Below are 24517 nucleotides of genomic sequence, written 5' to 3'. Positions count from 1 at the left end.
ATATATTTATTTATTTGAGAGAGAGGGAGACACAGAATCGGAAGGAGGCTCCAGGCTCCAAGCTATCGGCACAGAGCCTGACGCGGGGCTCGAACTCACGAGCCGTGAGATCTTGACCTGAGCGAAGTCGGATGCTCAACCGACTGAGCCACCCAGGGGCCCCTGGTTACCACCCGATTTAAATCACCAGGCCCAAGTCCCCCGTTGTCCCCTCCCCCCGTCTTTCTACTTTTGCCCTCAGCGCTCCTCGCTACCTGAGAGGGAGGGTGCGGGGGACTTTTGTTGTCTTCGCGTCACCACTGAAATCTCCACATAACACGACCCACCCCACAGCTGAAAAAAGGTAAACTTCGAAGTCTGGCTGACCTGTATTTATACAAAGGGACACTAACTACGGCCAAATCCGAAGCTTCCACTGGCAGCACAGGGAACACCCCACCGGAGAGGTGTCCCGGGCCGGGCTGCGGCACAGACACTACTGGAGGAGCCAATGGGAGCGATGCGCCTCTCACCTCCTGAGCAGAAAGAAAGTGCACGTGCAGTAACTTCCTTTCGCTGTCCACCAGAGGCAAGAACGTGACAGTGACGTCGTCGTCCGTGTTCAGGTTAGCACCAGCACCTCGGTTGCCGTAGCCATCGTTTTCCATGGCAACCAAAGCAGAGAAGTGGCCCCTTGTATAGCCCAGAGCGATAGGACTTTTCCAACAAAAACTCTGTTCCCACAACAAAGGCAAATAAACACCTGGAGGGAAGAAAGACCAGCACAACAGGGTCATCGGGACTGGGCTGCAAAGCGTATCCTACAGAAGGAGACTTCTAAAATACAAAATACACTTGAGTAAGGGCTTACCTTGAAACCGAGTATATCCTAAAGTTTCTCCCCGGAAACTTTTATAATATTTCACTCCATAAACTATAATTGGTCGTCTAAGAATATGTGCAAGTACAAAAATGTGCGTCTGTTCCAAGCTTGCTCCAGGCTGTGCGGAGTAAAATAAAAAAGTAATTTCTCTTTAAAACGTTCACTGCCACCCAGGAAAACTGATATGCAGAGCACAGAGCTCCTCCCCGTCCGTGCGCTAGATCCTTTTTTTTCTTTTAAATAACACCATCAAGCTAAGTGAGCATAAAATTCTGCAAATTCTTCCAACGCAGTCATAAAGGAAATCTGCGAAGCATACGTATACAGGTATCTTTCACTATCCAAACTCAAGAAGCCAACAGACTGGGGTGAATACTGATCACAGGAACAAAAGCCGCAGACGGCGAGGGATGCCTGGTGCACAGTAACCGCCCGCTGGGGAAGGTCCCTGCGAAACCCACACCCACGACGAGGTCCTCCCCAAGTAAAAAGAGGAGCTGCTATTTCAGGCAAACTTAAACGCAGCACCGCCTAATTCAAGACGACTACACAGGCCCACCGCCCCTCTGACAACAAATGGGACAACACGTTTTCAGAAAGTACACGTCACAGCTGTAAAACAGCCACTGTGACAGAAGGTACTTCGTTCACAGGGTTCAAATAAATCACAGTGCTCTCTGCAAAGAAAAGGAATGGTCTCCTGTGTTTCTGAATGTTCCGGTTCGCTATACTGAACATGCTTCGTGGAATAAAACTAGCTTGAAAGCCAGAACCCAAGAGGAACGACCATGCACAATTCATTTTTATAAAAGTTCATTCCCAAGTTAATTACAAATAGCTCCACCTGTTGGCCATGGCACCTCCCCCCGTGGGCCCGACAGCAGAGCACCGGGACCGGAGTGCCCGCCGCACCGCACAGTGATCTTCGTTAGGTGCCCCCTCAGACACGGAACTAGTAGGTAGATGAAACGGGCCTAATGCCACCTTTCTAAGAAGACGACATATATGAAGAGCAATCTGAAAAGGCTACGTAAGCCCTTACGATCATCACAGGACAACTTTCGTCTTGTCACTCAATGGAACTGCGAAACACACAGTAGCGTCTCTGTCCTGCAGGAGGACTCACGTATGGTCACCCAGCTGACAGACCACGGTCACGACCAGAAACCAAGGCACCCGCTGCCAAGCCAAGCACTCTTCTGCTCCTCCCAAGCCACCTGCAATCTGGCTTCCGCGTGTACATCAAGGGACTGAAGAACACGCAGCCAACTTCTCACGGAAGCGACACGCCTCGCGGCATTCTCACCTGGCTGGCAAGAGACAGTATGAATGCCCAGTCTTCTTGCCACTGTTCTTCCCTCAAGGAGAAATGTAAACCAAAGCTCTGAGAATACCACGATTCCCAATCTTTCCAACGTGTGTAAAACCTAAAACGGCAAGACAGTAAACAATTAGCCTTCTGTAAGCAGTACGTTTAATGTGCCATTTAATGTGGTCTTTAAGCAATTCATGTAAAGAGATGAACAATTTTATTAATTTTCCCCAGTTTGCCATTTATTTTCACATCAAAAATGCCTACGCTCTACCAGCAGACATCACGTAACATGTTCTCACCAGAACTTTAAACACTAATAATGAGATCAATTCATTTCAAATGTCTACTACTGACTGACGGAGTTCAAAAAGAAAGAGAACATTCGGAATCATCTGAGATTGTGGATACAATCAAAGACACTACCATTTTACGTTAATGCATAGAACTCACTACTGGGTCACTGTGTAAACAACAGACTGGAAAATAGCCCACGTATTCACTAGGTGTATCAACATCGCTCCCAGAGCAAGGCCCTAATGCTCTTCAATTCGATGAAGGCTCAGAGAAGTGAGGAAAGTAGCAAAGAAAAATCTGAAACTAGCAGAGGTTGGTTCACGAGGTTTAAGGAAAGAAGCTATCTCCAGACATCAAAGTGCAAAGCGAATCAGCAAGTGATACAGAAGCTATGGCATGTTTTCCAGAGAACCTAGCCAAAATCACGAAGGTGGCTACACTAAACAAATTTTCAATGCAGATGAAACAGCATTCTACTGGAAGAAGATGCCATCTAGGACTGGTATAGCTAGAGAGGAGCAGTGCCTGGCTTCAAAACACAGGCTGACTCTCTTGTCAAGGGGGCTGATGCCGCTGGTGACTTTAAGTTGAAGCCAATGCTCACTGACCGTTCCAAAAATCCTAAGGCCCTTAAAAACTGTGCTAAATATACTCTTGCTCTATAAAAAGAACAACAAAGCCTGGATAACAGTACGTCCATTTACAATATACTTTCCGAAATATTTTAAGCCCACTATTAATGCCTACCCCTCATAAAACTCCTTTCAAAATATTACTGCTCACTGACAACGCACCTGCTCGCCCAAGAGTTCTGATGGAGATAACCAGATTAATGTTCTCATGCCTGACAACACCATACCCACTCTGAAGCTTATGATCAAGGACTAATTTCAACTTTCTAGGCATTATTTGAAGTAAGGCTACTGCAGCCATAGACACTGACCCCTCAGATGGATTTGAGCAAAGGAAACTGAAACGCGTCTGGAAAGGATTCACCATTCTGGATGCAATTAAGAACATTCCTGATTCATGTAAAGAGGTCAAAATAGCAACAGGAGTTCAGAAGGAGTTGATTCCAACCCTCACGGAGGACTCTGGGGGGCTCAAGACTTGCGTGGAGGAAGTTAACTGTACATGTGGTGGAAACAGCAGAGAACTAACTAGAAGGGGGGCCCGAAGACAGGACTAGGCTGCTGCCATCTTGTGACAGCACTGGAACGGACGAGGACTTGCTTCTCATGGATGAGCGATGAAAGGGTTTTTTGCAATGGAATCTAAAACTGGTGAAGCTGCCGTGAAGACTGTTGAAATGACAACAGAGTGATTTAGAACATGACAACCGTAGTTGATGCAGCAGTGGCAGGCTCTGAGAGGACAGACTCTGATTTTGAAAGAAGTTCTAAGAAAAATGCCATCAAATCACATCGCACGCTACAGAGAAACCATTCATGAAAGGAAAGGTCAATCGATAACTTCACTGGCGTCTTATTTTAAGAAACTGCCACGGCCACCCCGGCCTTCAGCAGCCACCACTCCAATCAGCTGGTAACCATCAACATCAAGGCAAGAGCCTTCGCCGGCAAAAAGACTATGACTCACTCAAAGTTCCACTGATGCTCAGGGCTTCTTTTTTTTTTTTTTTTAAGACCTACTGCTATAGCACTGACTACGGACTACAGGATACTGTAAACATGAGCTTCTATATGCACTGAGGAAACCAAAATACTCCTTTGGCTCACTTTATGAAGACAGTCACTTAACTGCAGTGGTCTGGAACTGAACCCACGTATCTCTGAGGTATGCCTGTACGTATTATACGCTGCATCGGGAAGGTTCTAGGTTTGCCAGCCAGGGAGCTTAGTTTTTTTTTTTTTTTCAGGTGACTTCAAAGTTCTCCTCTATTGCATTATTATGCTCTGATCGATAATTTCGCTCTCAAGGAAATTATTCAGCTGCTCTCAGTTTCGAAGTCTCGAGAGTGCTTCCATTCAGTACCGTTTACTGCACACTTACTACGTGTCACGCTATTGGAGGCACTACATCTTCCACAATGAAACACAACAAAACCTCTGTTCTCAGAGTTTACATTGTAATGGACTTCACGTAATCCCTAAATACTGACAACAAAATTCACAACTAGTAAGTGCTCAAAAATTATATAGAGATACTAGGGAAATAAAGTTATTTGGAGTAAGGTCATTTTCATTACTCTGTCAGCATTCAAGTAGGTGTAAGAGAAAAAAAGCACCTTTTCATTAATTTAAGTTTCTTTTGGCCTCAGTTTTCTCATGGAGACGATGTATATACAGAACCAAGAAAATATCGTAAGTCAAGTCAGTATAAAGCCAAACTGTGAGTCACAAGCACAGTCGTCATTTCCACTGATTAATACCCCAGTGGGTGAATTTACAGTTCAAGACTAGCTATATACTTGACTGGGTGACAGGGTAAAACAAAAACATATACAGGATCCCCCCCGCTATCTGAAAGTTCACTTCACGCCCCTTCACTTTTATGAAAGACCTACATTAGCACCTGTTTTTGCCAAAACGAAATCTGAAGAGGACCTTCACGGCTACAAAATGGTCACTGGATCTTTGCTTTGCGCCATTTCAAAAGCTGACAAAAGGTTTCACAGAAATGCTACTTTTGGATAGCAAGGAAAATCTGTATACATAAAGGGCATTTTTGAGATAATTGGAAGATGGGTTATGCACCGTACATTGAATTACAGGGTCATGGTTGATTTTTTTTTTCAAGTTTATTTATTTGGAGAGAAAGAGCGCATGTGTGCACGCGTGAGAAGGGGAAGGGCAGAAAGGAGAGAGAGAATCCCGAGGAGGCTCCACGCCGCCCACCTCAGGGTTCAATCTAAAGAACCGTGAGCTCATGACCTGAGATGAAATTAAGAGCTGGATGCCTAACTGACTGAGCCCCCCAGGTGCCCCACACTACTGATTTCCTTAGATGTGGTAATGAGGATATGGTTGGGTAAGAGAATATCCTTGTTCTTCAAAGATACATGCTGAAATACCGACCGGTACAAAGCATCGTGATGACTTAAACTCATGAGCAAAGGTAAGTGCTTACACATGCAGAGACGAAGCACACGTGGCTAACCATTAGCCATTGGGCAATCCAATGAAGGAACACTGGGGTCTGTTGCACTGATTTTTTAACTTTTCTATGGATTTCAAAATGCGCAAAATAATATGTGGTCTGAAGACTATGTCCCTAAGGAAAAAAACCTCACAATACAATACCAACATAATCTTTTCAATATTAAACACAACTATGAAATCATAATACTTAAAAATGTGGGCAAAGACCTTATCACTATTTAAGGCTACTACTGCAATGTTAAATGTTTCTATGCTAAAGCTCAGCAAAAAGGTATAAAAGCCATCAAAATGTTCCAAATGTCTCAATGTACAAAGTCAAATTTTTCCTGCCTAGCTTCCACAGGAAATATAACAGGAGAAAACTACCCCAACACTGTAAGGAAATGACTCAGCAGGAGCATGCCTGGTTTTAAACAGGGAAAGGGTGCCAGCTCACCAATGTGAACAGTCATGCAGGCTGTCATGCAGGGCTTTCCGAAGCACCGAGTCCTTGTCATAAATGCCCCAGGTAGCTTGTAGCACTGAATCAAGTAAGCAGTCTCCTGCGGTCCGGTTCCAAAGCGCATACAGTCGACTGTCCAAACGGGTAGCCAACTCCAAAGACCAGTTTATAATTGGAGATTCTTCTTCTAACTCTGTAGAAGGAATTTAAATATCAAGTCCATTCTTTTTGTTTTTTAATGTTTATTTGGGGGGGGGGGGGGGGCGGGGGGCGGGCAGAGTGTGGGCAGAGGAAGTACAGAGAGAGAAGGAAACACAGAATCTGAAGCAGGCTCCAGGCTCTGAGCTGTCAGCACAGAGCCCAATTTGGGGCTCAAACCCACAAACCGCAAATCAAAGACTGAATGACTGAGCCACCCAAATGCCCCAAAATAACATGTTTGTTTTCATGCCTATGCAATTCAGGACTATTCACTGGAGGAAAGAACCCACTCTGTAGATGTATTAATAAGTTTATGTGTAATTTACTATTAAACACGTAAATAATTTTGATCAATTGAAATATAAACCTTCTGAGTAGTGGAAACATCTTGTGGCTCTACAATATTTTTCTCAACTTTTCAGTTTACAATTTATTTTCTAAAAATGTTTAATATGGAAATATACTCATTCTAGAACAGGAAGTAGAAAACCATGGTGAAACATTTTTATACCTTTATTCCCTGTATCACAGTTAAGAGCCGTGAATAAGCATTCGTAATTTTTTTTTTCCAGTTTTACCGAGATAAAATTGACAGAATGAACATTTTTTTTTTAAATGTTTATCTATTTTGATAGAGAAAGACCATGAGCAGCGGACTGGCCCGGGGCGGGGGGGGGAGGTTGCAAGCAGCTCCATCTGCACCGTCAGCGCAAAGCCCAATGAGGGGATTGAACCCACAAACCATGAGATCATGACCTGAGCCAAAATCAAGAGTCAGACACCCAACCAACGGAGCCACTCAGGCACCCCGACAGAATGAACATTTTTAACGTCACAATGTGACACTGAGGGACTTTATGTTTTCAATCAAAGTAAAAATAAAACAAGTCAACCATACAACTGAAGTGCTCCAAACCTTAGAAAACAAAGAGCTTAGGGAAATTAAACTAAATCACACTCATTAATTCCACACTTACCTTTCTGAACATCTCTATCGAGCACCTCATCAAATAATTTTTCTTGGACTGTTGGAGGCAAGTCTTCAATATCTACAAATCAAAAAACAGACTTAAAAGATTTTCTTACGTTTCGTAACTTAATTTGATACCAGCATCTAACAGAAACTTCCTCTAAAATAACTCCCTTGTCAGTGAAGGTGGTCAGATAGCTTCTTTTAAAAACCATGCATAGGGGCCCCTGGGTGGCTCAGTCGGTTGAGTGTCCGACTTCAGCTCAGGTCATGGTCTCACAGCTCATGGGCCCGAGCCTGGAGCCTCCTTCGGATTCTGTGTCTCCCTCTCTCTGCCCCTCCCCTGCTCACACTCTCTCTCTCAAAAATAAATAAACATTAAAAAATATAGATTTTAAAAAACATGCATGTGTAATGTGTGTGCATACACGTAAAGTAAAATATTTTCTTTCTGTACTTCATTATCAAAACTGTTGTCTACCTAAAAATAATATAAAGTATATCTGGACCAATAATTGCATATAACTATTGTCAAAAAGACAATACTGGTAAAGAAGTGTAAAAAGGGACCCTTGTGCACAGTCAGTGGGAATGTAAACTGGTGTAGCCACCACTTAAAACAGGGTCCTCAAAAAGTTAGAAGTATCATCTGACCCAGCAATCCCACTTCAGTGTGTGTGTGTGTGTGTGTATATGTGTGTATCCGAAGTAAATGAAAACAGGGTATCGAAGAGGTACTGAACCCCCATGTTTGTTGCATTACTCACAACAGCCAAGATACAGAAACAACCCAAGTGTCCATCGATGGATGAATGAATAGTGATGTGGGGTGTGAATATGTGTGTGTGTGTGTGTGTGTGTGTAAAATGACATGTTATGAGTGTGTAAAATGACAGGTTATTATTCAGCCAGGTGAAAAAAAGAAATCCTACCATTTGCAACAACATGGATGGACCTTGAGGGCATTAGGTGAAGTGGAATTAGCCAGAGAAAGACAAGACAAAAAAAAAAAAAAAAAGTCAAACTCATAGAAACAGGGTAGAAAAGAGGTTACTAACAGCTTGGGCAAGGGAGGAAGATAAAAATTGGTAAAAGGGTACAAAAACTTCCAAGCTATAAAAATGAGTAATGCTGAAGACCTAAGGAAACACCATGGTAACTATTTAACACTGTGTCGTATAACTGAAATTTGCTAGGAGAAGTTACATGTTCTCATGGAAAAAAGATACATAAACATGGGATGGTGGGTGTGTTAATGAACTAGATGGGGGGAATCCTTTCACAATTTGTGCAAGGATGAAATCACAACAGACACATTAAATATGTGACAAGTAAATGACAACTCTCTCTCATTAAAACTGAAATAAAAGGAAAAAAAAGAGCAGGGCTATCTGATATTCAAGTTAATGATAATAGTAACAACCACATACAAATGTTTATCTGCCCTGGTCTCCCCACACTCTCAACCTCTGCTCAGGCCTATTGTTTTCAGACTTCAGAATCTTCTCATAAAAGCTAACGAACCATTAATTTTTGGCACACAGATCTCTGGTTCTGTCATCCTCCTCAAATTCTCTACGGTTTGTTCAGTTTGCTAATGGAGCAGTCTACAGTAAAAAGCATTCCCCTTAAAAATTCTTTAAAAAAAAAATTTTTTTTTAAGCTATTTTCAAGTCAGAGTAAAAATCTAAACATCACCAGAGTAAGCTTAAATATACAGAGTGCACTTCAAGTGAAATCTGATTTTAAAAGTCTTAGTGATGATCTCCTACCATTTGTACACGCCCGTGTTTATGTCTATATAAAAGCTCAAGACACGTAGAATCAAGATGGAAGCTTTATTTTAGGAACTTTTGGTGTTTGGTGCATTTATTCAACGCCAAATGACCAAAAGGATCCCGGAAGACACTTCCAACTGTCACTGAATGGAAAAATGAAAAGCTGCGTCCCAAACACGGTAGAAATTAATAGAATGAGTGAAGAACATAGTAATGACACTTTCAAAAGAATGCCAGTATCTTCGATTCAAAAAATCTGACTCCACCCATCAAAAGCCCATGTTCTAATCCTATCTCCTGATACCAATAGCCAATGCCTATGTAATTTTAAAATAGGCATGAGTAAGGAAAAAAAAGTACACTGATAATATCCTAAAGTAAAACTGGAGAGAAAAATAAACGGCTAAAACAGATTTTTTGAAACATCTAAGGCCCACACCGAAATCAGTGGTTATCAGCCACTATCTTCCTACCAGGTCCAAAGCCGAAGTTTTACAGGGAGCCCCTGGACTGGTCACTTCCAGGATAAATAAGGTAGTCAAGCAATTTAAAATGCACACATAGTAGCTAAGTTATCTGCTTTAACAGAAACCACTTCACTCACACGCAACAAAAACAATTATAATGAAGTGAACATTTCTTTTCACACTGAAATTTGGAGTTACCTGCTGGCAACGTAAATGTTACAAGGTCAGTGAGAAAATAGCAAGCAAAATCCCCCTTTCTCTGATGAAGAGAGGCAGCGATCTCTCGCCGGATTTGTTCTGTCAGTTCGGGACACACCATTGCAGGAATACACTTGGCTGCTTGTTGAGACACCTTAAATACAAAAGAAACTTTCCTCTGCATCTCATTTAACATTACTGTAAGCAGAAAACAACAGTATTTAAAAGAAATGACCAAACCTTCCCCGTAACTCAGGGTGTTATTTTGTTCATTTCAAAACAGATTAGGCACTATTTCCTCACCAGTGGAAGTACGGTTCAGTACAACTCTCCGGGAGGAAACTTACTTCTTAGGAGTTTCTCCCAAGGAGATAAAATCTATGTAAAATGGTGTTGTTCACAAAGGTTCATCCTAGGGAGAGGGAGGGAGGACAGAAAACCACCTAAGTAACCCTAAGCATCATATGCCCCCATAAAAGCATTCTTAAAAAGCAGGAAATTCCAGCTCATGGAGAAAGAGGAAAGTGCAAACACTCTTCTCCCGCCGGGTTAAGCAAGAATATTGCAAGCACCTTGACGTGCAATAAGGAAAGCATGACATTTTTGAAGGGTTAGCTCCCACTGACCTCCAATCCTTCCCCATCCGTTATACTTCTGAATAGGTAAACAAAGCAGCTGGCTTCTCGAAGTGTGGAAGAGACAGCAAACATTCGAAGTCTAGCCCGACAGGAATGAAATGTGAGCAGTGATGTAGGTAGTGAGCACTCCGACAGAGAACCTCTAAACAAGGAGATGGCTAGAACCTTCCTTTTCTTTTTAATGATGGATAGCCACAAAAGCAGCAGAGATATTTTACATTTAAGCCGCATGCCTTTGTGGAGCTCAAAAACTCGGCATACAAAGAGTTCTGAAATCAAAGGTGAGTATCTTCTACGGAGGAAGGGAGTCTGGCGTGAATCCTGTGTGAGCCAGTCACCAGACCACAACCACTGACCTCTGACCTGGACAACCTGCCCAAACGAACATTTCCAGTCACAAGTGAGGTCTGGAGCAGATCTGCCAATAAGCCACTCACAGTTTGAACAATAATGTCATCTACATATATGGGGACGATGAATTGTAATTTTTATTAAGGTAAGTGAACAGGGTCTCAAAAACCCTGCACCAACACAAGCATCAGACATCGTAGTCTGAAAAATCCTACATGAAAATTCAGTGCTTCTGAATTTTACTGGCCAGGATTACCAGTAACAATGAAATTCTTACTACCTCTTAACTCCATAAATCCAATCATTATGTGACACTCCAATTATGGAAAACGAAGTACCAAATATTTTCAGAATATAACAATTTCTCAAGTAACAGTTTAAATGGATCCCAAAATAAATTCAAAAACAGCGGATTCTAATCTGCTAGTCCTCTGCCCTGTTCCAAAACCTGGGACGGTTTCTTCGAAAACAAGTTGATCTGTGACATGAAAACTGCGAACACCCCGCATTCCTGTAAGGGGAACCTTACAGCGGGGGGTGGTCACGCATCCTCCTCCCACTGCCGTCCTTCAGCCCCGGACCCTGTCGCCTACCCCTTGGTCTCCTAGCCTCTTCAACCCTATCTCCTTAGGGTAGTAATTCTTAACTTCGAGCGCATGAACTTGTTGGGAAGGATCTGTGAACCTAAATGTTCATTAAATTTAAATCCTTCATTTTCACTAACCGCTGGCCTAGATTTAAAATGCATTCCCTTATATGTCACAAAGCTAATATTCTGAAAAACTACTATTTCAATATAACTGGTTTCCTTTGTGATCTTTTTTATTTTATGCATTTAAAAACAGTACTTTGAAAGGGAGCCCACAGATTCCACCACACTATCAACAGAGTCTATGGCCTAATATCCAATTAAAACCCCTGCCTCACATACATATCCCCAAAACATAATGTTCTCCTGTTCTCATCCCCCAAAGTATCTGGCTCTGTCCTCTCTCTGCAGACACCTCCCTAAGTCCAATCTCCCTACTGGCCCTTTCAGTGACGTCCTCCGGAGTGTCTATTCCACTGAGACTAAATTCCACAACCAATTTGGTTATTTCCCTGGAAATCCACCCCCCTTCCACCTCTCCCAGTGCACCAGGGTTGGTCTCTGTGTCCCAAATATGGCAAAAAGGATGGACGGTATGTCACTTCCTAAATTAGGTTGTATCTAAACGACACTGAAGCTTCCATTTGGATCACAGGCGCACGCTTGGGTCTCTCAGATCACTTGTTCTGGGTGAACCCTGTCCTATGGAGAGGCCCGTGTGACAAGGTTAGAAGCCTCCTACCGACACCCATGTGAGTGTGCCTGGAACCAGATCCTCCAGCCCCATCAAGCCTTTTGACAACGGCAGCTCTGAACATTTGACTGTAACCTCATGAGAACCTGAGCCAAAATCATTCGGCCAGGCTGCTCCTGGACTCTTCACCCTCCGGAACTGTGGGAGAAAACAGAGGTTTGTGGACTAAAGCTTAGCAAAGTTGAGGTGCTCTGTTAGGCAGTAAATAACAAATACCCTGGGGCTCTAGTGCCTTCCCACTGTTAGTCCCCAGAGTGCTCTTAGGAGGCCAGGGCTTACAACAGCCCTGCAACGTTCTCAGCCCTCTACCAGCCTGAGGGCTCGGAGCCCAGGAACCCCCTACGGACTTGAGCCTTGGTTCACAGCTGCCCTCTCCATCCAGTCTCCTGCCACCACCAGCAACTACTGCTCCAAACACTGACTCTGCCAATATACAACGCAAATGTAGCCAGACCTCAGAAACCACAGAAAGTACCTCTAACTGTCCCATCCCCTGTTCCAGAACACTGGTCCTTCTAATCACATTGCTGCTTTTCAAACTGTCCCTTCCCCTAACCTATCCGCAGTAGGCCTGCCCCCTGTTTACACCGTGGCTATCTCTCAAGCCCTTCCCCCTCCTCTATCAGGTGCCTCTGGTGTCACCTGACCCTCGCCACACTAAACAATGGCTAGCCATCTCAACCATGTTTCCAGGTAACCTTCATATCCCTTGATCCCCCCCACCCCCAGTGCTTTGTACACAATGGTTCCCAAATACGTACAGACAAATCTGAGTACGTAAATATGTATAAGCGTACCAGAGAAGACCTATACTGACAAAAATCACAATCTACAACTGATCCCTCTACGCTTTTTCTCCATTTCCTTTATAATTAAAAGAATTACCTGCACAATGTGGTCGCATCCTGAATCGTTCATTTGCCATCATTTGTGACATCTGTATCGTTATCTAAGGCCAAAAGCTCAGAAGCAACTTGATCCCTCCCTCTCCATTACTCCTCATATCCAGTCTGTCCCCTTGATCCTGACTCCATCAGCACCAGCTCTCTCAAATGGACCCACTTCTTTGCACCCCCGTAAGGGCAGAGCCCTCGAAAGCATCACACGGTGCCCTTCTAACGAGGCTTCCACTCTCCAATCCACAGCAGCCAAAACACCGATCTGGTCACTCCCAAGGCCATGCTGAGCAGCTCTGCAGATTCCTGAGCTCACCACAAACACCACCACCAGGGCCTCCAAATAAACGGTTTCCTCAACTCCCTTCTCTCCTCCACCCACTTACGAGGCTAAGTACTTCTCCTCCTTCAGACCCCCACTACAATGTTACCTGCTCTCCATGAGAAGGTGAGATACCCCGAAAGACTTTCTCAGGTACTCCCACAGCACTTGGCATTCGTATCTATGCCAACACACTCTGTACAGAATGACTGTATAGAGTTTATTTTTCTCTACTTTTCTGGGGACTCGGTAAAGGAAGAGCCAGTGTCTTCCCAATTACATCCCTGTTTAACACAGTGCCTAGCACACAGAAGGTACTTGATAAATATCAGGTGAATGAAATGAATGAAAGACACATCCTACCATTTTTTTAATCCAAGAGAGGATTCAGATATCGTGGCAAAATGTCCCGTTTTTAAAACACACACCCTTGGGGCGCCTGGGTGGCTCGGCAGGTTGGGCGGCCGACTCTGGCTCAGGTCACGATCTCACAGTCCGTTAGTCTGTGAGTTCAAGCCCCACGTCAGGCTCTGTGCTGACAGCTCAGAGCCTGGAGCCTGCCCTGAGTTCTGCGTCTCCCTCTCTCTCTCTGCACCTCCTCCACTCGCACCCTGTCTCTCTCAAAAATAAACATTACATTTTTAAAAAATAAAAATAAAAATAAATAAAACATACACCCTTAAGAATTATATGCTGCTGAAGTCTCAAGTTTAGTGTGAACTTATAAAGGGAGTAGAAAAACCTAAAACATTTAAGAACAGTTTAGAAAACCATTGCATCAAAAATGAAAACTAATGAACACGGTTCCTTCATGCAAAACAATGTTTAACCAAAATGGCCATACTCACCTCTGTAAGCAATATTGCTAGCATGTCCTGCCTCTGAAAACGTATAGCCAGATGTACGAGGGTATAGCCAACATCAAAAGCAGAAGGGCGGTTCAGCAAGCGCACTTCGTCCGCAGTGAGCTGACGCGCAATGTCCCCTCCTGATGACTTATATGCTTCTATAGCAGCTAGATCACCTTCTACAACCCCTAGAACAAACATCAAGACAGAAAAGAGTTTAATCCTATTTTCCTTCAAAAGGCATATCCTGTTACATTCACTCTAAACCCTTCTAAGTATTTCTCTAGGATTCCTGGACCCTGGGGCAACATTTAAATGTCCTAAAAGAATAGTAAAGAAAATTAGTGAGTTCCTGTCTAATTTCTTTCCAGAACCAGAACTACCTACTTAGGTACTTACCTTCACATCAGTGCTGGCTCCAGGCTCTGGTGAGGTTTCGAGGAATCATTAGAATGTATTAACTGGATCAAAGATCAGTATCTTAGTATGAGAAACTAGACTTTACAGAAGACACAACAGGTTGTGCTCCTGCCTCTGCAGAAGCCAAGGAGACAGGGATGTGCTTCCTGTTGGCTCTGGGCTCTCCCGCCCTTCACACTGCAATTCTCTAACCTGAAACAGATGCAGCGCCTTCCGTACTGCTGTTAGCTTCGAAACAACTCAGAGCAATTAAAACCATTTTTTTTTTAATATGAAATTTATTGTCAAATTGGTTTCCGTACAACACCCAGTACTCATCCCAAAGTGAGCAACATTTTGATTTCAGAACCTCTCATAGCCAAGTCTTCCTTACAGTCATTAAGTATCGATACAGTAAAACTTGAAACAGATGAGTTAGAACAAAAATATGCTAAAAGGAAACATTACAAATCAGTTGGGGGACAGAGATGAAACAACTATCACTTTGTCCAAATCCATAAAGAACTTTCTGTTCCCATGAAACCACGTTACTAATCTTAACACAAATTAATGTTAAGATAGTAATCCTATTTAGTAAGCAGTACAGTACACATCTATGAATAATAAATAGCCTTGGCAAAAAAATAAAGGTGTAGGTAAGCTTCAATTTACCACAGTGTTACACACACACACACACACACACACACCCCAAGACTGTAGGAACAAGTAATTTTAAGTGTTTCCTAAGTTACATCATGAAAAATTGGTTGGGTAAAATGCTAAAACCAGCTAAAAATATTCATAGCATACTCTTTAAAAGCATTTTTTTATTGTCATCTTGAATTGGAGAAATAGGAACTATTCCTTGGAGAAAAACAGACTGGTACAATGCAACAATTTCTCCCAGTTATTAAAAAGAGCAAATCTTGGGGCGCCTGGGTGGCTCAGTTGGTTAAGCGGCCAACTCTTGGTTTCAGCTCAGGTTATGATCCCACGGTCAGTGAGTTCAAGCCCTGCATCAGGCTCTGTGCTGTCTCCCCTCCCTCCCTCCCTCCCTCTACCCCCTCCCTCCCTCTCCCCCCCTCCCTCCCTCTCCCTCCCTCCCCAAAAAATAAACATTTAAAAAAATAATTAATTTTAAAAAAATAAATAAAAATTAAATATAAATAAAAATATCAAAGCGTTAAAATGATAATTCCCACGTTCCCTGAATGCCCATGACACACAAAGCACTATGCTAGGCAGTATGAGAAGCACAGACAGTAAAAAAGGATTCCTATATTCAAAACAGCCCTTTATCATCACATCTGTGGGCCATAAAAGGCCAGCTTCAAAAGTTTTCAGACTCTGCCGTCAAAGACCCTTTCTGCAAATCTAGACCCACTCTCCAGAAAAAGGACACCACGCTGCCAACACACACATTTTTCAGGTGAAGAATCCAAGGTATCAAATGAGAACACCTCCTTACATGAACTTTTATTTTCACAGCAATGTAGGTCAATCCCTTCTTCAACAGAAACACCTAAGTGCAGCTGTAACCCCCCACCTCCACTACAGAAGGGGCTTTAAAAACACCCTTAGGAGGCACAGCGCCCTACAGAAGTCATCAGGGTTACAACGTGATATGGCTGGCGTGAATCTTCTCCAACGGGCGAGCCTTAAGAACAGACACAGAAATCCTACTCGAAATAAAAAACAAATCTACGGTTATCAAGTACACAAAAAACTAAAATTTCTGCTTAACTTGTGTTAGTGAACAGATGAGAATCATCAAAGAAAGCTTGTGACCTTTTCAATAATTTAATGTCATTCATCTTTTTAGAACCAAATATGCCCCAGGCCATTTCCTTTTGTGTATATATTACCTCCTTGTGAAGGTGACTACTTTTCACTCGAGTCCTAGTTTCCAGGTGCCTGCAGAATCACTGCGCCTTTTACAGGTTTTAAGCTTTAGCCTAAGAAAATGTAAGTTTATAAAGTTTCTTTCTAGGACATAAGAAATGTTCTAAGCTCTGCCAAAAGCAACCCAAGGACCACAAAGACAGAACAACAGACCCGAAAAGATAAAGAGGAAGCCCCGCCTGGAGCACGTGCACACGCCCGGTTAGGCACGCGTGCACACATGCACAGTTGTGCTCCCCGCCGATGAAGGTGGCTGCCAACCAACTCGGTTCTTCTGGCTGCAGGACGGCAAGGTCTTCCAAGTCACTGTCTTCACTGTTCTAGCTAACTCACCGTGCAGCTGACATCTAGAGGAACCTCCTCTTAGACATTCTTGCTTAAGAATTCACTTCCTCGCTAATGTTTCTGAGGGATTTCTGTAATTAGAAACTAGCATAATCAAAGGCGGGGGGGGGGGGGTACAGCGCGCTCTGGGATTATGATTTACAACATCTCCCAATCAGCCTTCAGAGTGTTGTTTTTGGTTTTTTTAAACATAAACAGAATGTCAAATAGTGAAACGCACGACATAGCAATTCTATTTCAACCGTGCGGATACATACATACACACAAGACCAAGACTTCGATCTGCCCTAATCCAAATACCAAAACAAGTCCTTCCGCCAGCCCCCAACCGCCCACTGAAGTGCAGACCGGGTGCTGCCGCTCCTCAGCGCGCCCCCCCAGCACGAAGTACACCCAGGAGGGCAGGAAACAGGAATGAAGAGATTAGAGACTTTGTTCTCTATTCTTCACAGCACAAAATCCTCCACACCTTCTAGAACACTAAAAACACAAATTTAAGTATAGGCACAAAGTAATGTTTTGAAGAAAAATATTTTATTATCTAATGTTTGGGGAACAAAGGATGCCATTCTTGTCATTAACCGTAATAAAGAACTCACAGTTTCAGTTACCGGTGAATTTTCAGCTACAAACATGAGTACCGTTATTACAAATTTCATGAGACGTCACTGAACTGTCCAAATTTTGGGACTGTCTTTATGGCACATTGTTCAAGGGCAGCTACCGATTGAAGTTTAGACAGTTTCTTGACAGATGGTGAAGTTTTCACTGTAAACGGGATATTTAAAAGGATCTGGCCCATACTCAGATCATGTAAAGTTTTAGCTACCAAATGTTTTCTACTTAGGGGGAAAAAAGTATCCGATTATACGCAAAACAACTTACAAAAAGTCTTTTGAGTGCTTCACATAACATTTTTACCACCTCTAAAATCAGGGGATAAAGAAAAGGAGGAAGAGGGGAGAAGAGCTGGTAGGCAGGAAAAGACAGCAAAATAAACCAAGTGGTAAAATCTCACTTGGTGTAACAATGACCAGGGAAAAGTTCCAGCAGAAGACAGGTGATGTGCACATGCCTTCCTAGTCACTGACCTCCCATGCAGCCTCCAAGAGCAACTGAAACATCTTTCTCCTCGTGTTTTCTTTTTTAAACTTAACAAATGTATCATTACATGTTCTGTCCCTTCTTCCTCCATGCTATGAAGGCAAACTGAACGGACAGCTGAAGGCTTCTGAGAAGATGAACTTTATAAAACTAACCTATGGTTACCAACACACATTCAAAACTGAGTGAAATACACAGCCAACTATATGCAGTGGTGCAGAATTACAGGTAATGGAAAGGGTTAATATCCTTTTAAAAACATGAATGCCTAGAGGTAAATGAAAGTTACTACATGTTACAAATATGAAGTTTAAAAATAAAAGTTCATATTGTTCTACAAGCTGGGCCAGGTGTGGGATTTAACATACTTTGAAGCCACGGGTCGTAACTCAACTGGGGACTTCACAGCTACTATGGAACTCCGTTGGTTAGAATATGGAGCTGGCTCATAGATGTTTAGAAAACAGACTTATTTTTTTCCCCCATATATGGCACAGTTTTCAAAGTTTTGCCTTATTTTCTTTTATGACATAAAATCATAATGGTAACTAACTTTGAAAAGAATGCCAAATGGTAAAAAAAAAGCCAGGACTTACCTGAGCCCACATGGGCCAGCTCAACACTACCCTGGAGTTCTATGGTAGCTGTGACATCACAGCAGGGTTTATGCTGTGGGGTCAGGGTGGACTTGGAGTCAGCTGGCACAATTTCAGGAGCCCTTAAAGAGAAAAGTTAGTTTTAAGTGGTAATGCTCACAATGTCCTTTACCATGGTCAGTAGAAAGGTGCAGACGCGGCTGGCTACAATGTCTGGGTAGCTTTCCTCCACCCAGAGTTTAGCTCACTAGGTGGTTTTGCATAATAAAAAGAAATCTCTACCACAATAATACTTCTTCTGTATATTCCTAACCATTTGGCTATAGTTCAATCATGAACTTGGCTTAGATATTCATATTTGCAGTAATCTCTTTCAGTACTCAAAACACGAGCTATTTTTTGAATAAAATGACCTCAGTACTTTTTAAGTGTATCTTCGAGTGGGCACAAGCTCAGGGTCAATCCCAGAAATAGTGTAAGCAGCCCAGACCACCACCTAAAGGCATTATTCACATAATAACCAATGGCAGCAAGTGAAAATTTACCACTTCTATTCCTAGAATAGTGCTACAGAACAATAACCTTTTCCAAAAAATGAAAATCGCAAATTGGAAATAAATCCTTTAATCTATACTATATCAAGATGAACGCCTATTCAATTCATTCAATAAACTCACTGTTATGAAAACATCTTTAGAATAAAAGATTCAGTCATAGAGAAGTCAAAATAATCTCTAATTAAGGCCTTTAAATGTTCCATTATTAATCATGACAAACTGCACCAAATATAATTTATACTTTGGAGCTTTTACGTCTTTACATCTCTGATCGGATTGTTAACAACCCAACTGCTGTGGAAATATACAAATCCCCAAAGTCATGAAAAACTATGTGGATCAATAGATCCCTTCGGACAAAAGAAGATCTCGCCATGCAGAAAGCATTACTGCTGAAAGCCCAATGGAAGGATCTAAATGAACAGGCACCAAGTTCTTTGGGAAGGGAGGGGATCAGAGATGAGGGCCAGTGTCAACAAATTACAGAAGATGGATGGGAGTTGAAATTAAAAAGGTCACCAAAAATATTGCCCAAAAGAGTCAACTGAGGGGATATTAAGGTTCTTCAAAACCTAGGATTCTAGGGGCACCTGGGTGGCTCAGTTAGTTGAGCATCTTGATTTCAGCTCAGGTCCCGATCCTAGGGTCAGAGGATCATGGGAGCCACGAGTCAGGCTCCAGAATGGACGTGAAGCCTACTTAATTTTTTCTCTTTCTCTCCTCCCTCTGCCCCTCTCCCCAGCTCACACTGTCTCACTCTCTCCAATACACACAACACACGCGCACACACACACACACACACGCACAACAACAAAAAACCTAGGGTTCCAATTATATAAAACAGTATGTCAAAACCACAGCCACCACTAAAATCAAGTCCCCAAAGTTTTCTGGCTACAAGTAAAAATCTCACCTGCAACAAGGCCAAGTTATCCTGGCTGAATGTAAAACCAATTCTGGAGTTTTAGAATTACACTATTTTAGGTAGGCCTGGAGTGATTATTGAATAATCTAACCCACTCTGTTTTTCAAGTTGTAAAAGAGTTTCTAAAAGGAAAAACTCACGCCACGTAGCATTATGACACTGTTCATAATACAGCCATGTAACTCTTCTTCTAGCCAAAAACACTGATAGGATTAAGACAGTCATCAAATTGAAAGAGGTGCTAAAATGTAACTGAGTCCATCCTGATAAGGTCCCGGGGTGGAAGTATAAAACAAGACCGTCCCTATAATTTGCCACTTCGAGAGAAAGTTCCACAGCTTCAGTTAACATTCGTGGCCACACAAGTACCCACATAAGCAGAGTGGTCGATTTGCCTCATGAATTTCAGGCCCAAATATCCAACAACCCAGTAGACAGCCTCAGTACATCATGTCTAAAACTCAACTTGACGCCTCCTACGTTTAGGAAAAAAATGATCCGACCCAAGTGCCCAAACCAAAAAAACCCAGGACATCTTTCTTAACTCGAGTCTCCTCTCCCCTAAGCCCCCAGAACAATTTGCCAAATTTTATCAATCCTGCCTTTTAAAAAGTCTCTCAAATACATCCCCACCCCATCTCCACTGCCTCTATCCTAGGTGAAGACTGCAATCGCCCTCACCTAGATTGCAGTAATGTTCTCGTAAGCGATCGGCTTGCCTCTAGAGCTGCCCCTTTCCAATCCAGTCTCCACGCTATGATCCCAGTGATCTTCCTAAACCACAAATCTGATTAAGGCAGTCTCCCTCCAGATGTTTACCAGCGTCCTATGTTAGGAACTAAACTCCTTGACCAGGTCAACAGGCCCGGAAAGGTTCGGCATCACCCTGCACAGTTACCTGCAGCTCCCAGACTACAGATCAATCCCACGAACTTCACCAGTTTGATGGACAGGCCATGCTCTCTTGACTCTGAGGTCTTCACACATACCATTCCCTCAGATCAAAGCTCTCTTCCCTCTTCTGTGTAAGGTTCTGGCTTAGATGTCACTTCCTCCTATAAGCCCTCTCCACATCTTCAAATGAGATTCAAGTATATACTCCTCTGGCACCCCTGCCCTTCCTCTACTGAACTTCTCGCACTATACTGGCTTGTTGAATTTTATCTTCCTTTACCAGAGCACAAGCTCGCCGAGAGCCATGGCTTCTTCCACAGTGCTTGGGAACACACTCCACGAATATCTAAATGTGTATGTAAATAAATGGACCAACAAAGAAAAAATAAAAACTAAGTCAATTCTGGAAAGCAACTGGAGGGTGGAACAGGCTGAATATCTGCCTTGTCAGACTTTTAAATACATAATAAAGCCATAATTATTTAAGCAAAAGTGTGATACTGATGTAGAAAATATCAAAATAAAGAGCCTCAAGATAAATGATGTAGAATCATTTTATGTATAACAGAACCACCCAAATCCATGGGAAAATAATTTAATAAATCACTAATGGAATTTAGAAAAATATTTTAAACCTTAATCTAAAAGACTGTGTAAGACAACAAAGATAAAGTGTTATTAGTATAAGTCTCCCCCTCACCCCCCCCCATACACACGAAGAAGGAGGAGGAGGAAGGGGGGAAGGGGGGGAGGAGGGGGGAGGAGGGGGGGGAGGAGGAGGGGGAGGAGGGGGAGGAGGAGGGGGAGAAAGAAAATTTGCAACAAATATGACTGGTATATATTTTTGGTGTATTATTTTTATTTAGACTTCATGTTAACTTGCTAAAATCACAAAGGAAAATGGACAGAAGACATAAATCAGAACAATTCAAAGAGAAAACTACAAATGACTAAACAAGGCAGCAGGCCTCCCTGACTAAGCCCCAGCAGAGATATGGCCACGCAGTCACCCTCACGATGGGCCATAATTCAGACAGTCTGTCCAGGCAGCTATTCCCCAATATGCACAAAGTACCTTAAATATGTTCATATAATTTGATCATATAATCCCATTTCAGGGAACGTAAGAAAATAGTTAGAAATGCTGACAATTCTGCTCACCAAAACACTGTCCGAATAAAAAATTTTCAAATAACCCCAAAGGCTAATAATCAGGGGTAGGTTAACTGAGAGTACAGCAACTTGATGTCATACTACACATTCATTTTGTAAGAGATGAAAACATGTTAATTACCTCAAAATGTAAAGTTCAGCATATATATATATATATATATAATTATATATATACCCACATATAATTTCAATTACACAAAAATAAATGTAAAAAAACTGAAAATAACAAAAACATGGCAGATTTCCTCTAGACATTGCAGCTATAAACTTATTTTCTTTACCGCTTTCTTATCTCTGAAATAGTCTACAATGAGCATGCTCTGCTTTTATTTAAAAATGAACTAAACTCTCATGCTGTTACAAGAAGTCAGTACATAACGTCTAAATCTGATGAAACAAGAATACTGGCGTGTCCATTGACAGATGAACAAAATGTGGCATATACATACAATATTATTCAGCCTTAAAAATGAAGAAACTTCTGGGATGCCTGGTAAGCATCTGACTCTAGAATTCACGATCTCACGGTGCATGGGTTCGAACCCCACCTCAGGCTCGGTGCTGACAGCATGGAGCCTGCTTGGGATTCTCTTTGGCCCTCCCTCACTCACTCACTCAAGCTCTCTCTTTCTCTCTCTCTAAATAAATAAATAAACTTAAAAAATAAGTGTAAGGGAATTCTGACACATGCTACAACATGAATGAACTCTGAAGACATTACACTAAATCGAACAAGCCAGTCACAAAAGGACCGACACTGTAGGATGGTACTTATGTGAGACACAGAGATCAGTCACGTGCACAGAGACAGAAAATGGAATGGAAGCTGCCAGGGGCTGGGGGAGGGGAAACGGAGATGCCGTTTACGGATACACAATTCGGTTTTGCAAAATGAAAAAAGTCCTAGAGATGGATGGTGGTGGCGATTGCACAACAATATGAATGTACTTAATGCCACTGAACTGCACACTTAAAAATGGTTAAGATGGCAAAACTTTTTTACGTATGTTTTACCAGGATTAAAATAAATTTTTTAAAAAGTGGAAAAAATGCTACAAAGACACAATGCAGACATACTAGAGGTGCTGCTTCAAACACATCACCTATGTAGTATCCCCCCTCCAAATAAAGATAAATGTTTTAATCCAGTAATTTCCAAATCGAGTGTCACTCTGTGAAGAAAAAAAAAATGCCTGAACTCTCTGAAAATGTTTATCTCATGAAAGAAGAAATAAAGAGCCAAAACCAAAACCATCTGAGGCACTGTTTCGATCAGAAGACCTAAAGAGACAACAGAAACACCTCAGATGCACGGTCCTTACTGAATGTGGTCGGAGCTACAGCTAGTCCTAAGGCTGAATACGGACTCTGAGTATTAAATTTTCTAGATAACTGTGTAGTTATGCAGGGAAAAGGTCTCTGTTCTCAGGACATACGTGCTTAGCTTTTTAGGGGCAAAATGTCATGACATCTGCAATCACCCCTCAGATGGTTCAGGAAAAAGAGAAAGACAAACAGAAAGGGAGAGAGTAAATGCAGCAAAGTATTAACAAATGGAAAATCTAGATCAAAGGCAAATAGTATTCAATGTATTATCCTTGTAACTTTTCTGCAGGAAAGTTGAAATTTCTCAGAATAAAAGGTTGATGAGGGGAAAAGTTGTCTCTACACCACAGGACTGGAGGTGAAGAAAAAAATAAATTGTTTTTCTTTATAAATTCCTTCTATACTGCTTGATTTTTTTAAACACGTGCATAGTTTATTTTAATAAATGTTTTAAATTAAAATTATTTTATGGGAAATAGTAAAGTTCAGTGGAGTCTAAACATATCTTTTTATATTTAATATTTAAACAATACATTTGGATTTTATAACTCAGTATGTTCATTTAACATAGTGCTTTTTAAAAATGACAGCCTTGGGGCGCCTGGGTGGCTCAGTTGGTTAAGCATCCGACTTCAGCTCAGGTCACGATCTCGCGGTCCGTGGGATCGAGCCTCGTGTCGGGCTCTGGGCTGATGGCTTGAGGCCTGGAGCCTGCTTCCAATTCTGTGTCTCCCTCTCTCTCTGCCCCTCCCCCGTTCATGCTCTGTCTCTCTCTGTCTCAAAAATAAATAAACGTTTAAAAAAAATTTTTTTAACAAATAAATAAAAATAAAAATGAAACCCTTTGCTAAGCCAATGATGTATATTCAAATGTCAGCATCATATACTCAAGAAATCACCCAACAGACTCCCTTTCTCAGCATAAGGGGGCATGTTATTAGTTGGCAGGCCAGTGTTATCAATCATTTCTAAAAGCCAAAAATTGCATCTCAGACCAAAGGCAACCAGAAGCATGCCGTGGGGAGGTCTATTTCTGCCATTCTCATCCATTTGCCTTAATAGACACACTCATTCCTGGAAGCTTTTCTCATCCCAGGAGTCAGAAAGCACTTTCAAAAACCAGAATGCACTGGCCAGGGGAAAGAAAGTATGTGCATGCTCCCTACAGATGAGACTCTTTTACAATGCTGAGAATTATCTCAATTCACTTAAAAATCACGACACAAAATTTTATTTTATATCCAGAGCT

At 42.1% G+C, this 24517-nt stretch overlaps 1 protein-coding gene across 5 annotated transcripts in view; it reads right to left on the bottom strand.

The window, feature by feature from the left end:
* The window catches only part of ZRANB1 (zinc finger RANBP2-type containing 1), a 60294-nt gene that overhangs the window by 1876 nt on the left and 33901 nt on the right, over positions 1-24517 (bottom strand). For 3 of the 5 annotated variants that reach the window (XM_027063348.2, XM_053207097.1, XM_015068596.3), the window contains exons 3-9: positions 14048-14235; positions 9650-9803; positions 7214-7285; positions 6030-6228; positions 2169-2289; positions 851-980; positions 513-742 (exon numbers count right to left, since the gene is read on the bottom strand). In XM_027063348.2, the coding sequence (XP_026919149.1) occupies positions 513-742; positions 851-980; positions 2169-2289; positions 6030-6228; positions 7214-7285; positions 9650-9803; positions 14048-14235 (1094 nt within the window). Of the gene's footprint in view, positions 1-512; positions 743-850; positions 981-2168; positions 2290-6029; positions 6229-7213; positions 7286-9649; positions 9804-14047; positions 14236-14446; positions 15162-18393; positions 18516-24517 lie in introns of those variants that run through there. The other 2 variants (XM_027063349.2, XM_027063350.2) reach the window with 2 other exon arrangements.

This window comes from Acinonyx jubatus, chromosome D2 (genome assembly GCF_027475565.1).
Source record: "Acinonyx jubatus isolate Ajub_Pintada_27869175 chromosome D2, VMU_Ajub_asm_v1.0, whole genome shotgun sequence".
Taxonomy (NCBI): domain Eukaryota; kingdom Metazoa; phylum Chordata; class Mammalia; order Carnivora; family Felidae; genus Acinonyx; species Acinonyx jubatus.
The sequence above is the reverse complement of the archived record's forward strand: the minus strand, read 5'-3'. Positions and strand labels throughout refer to the sequence as shown.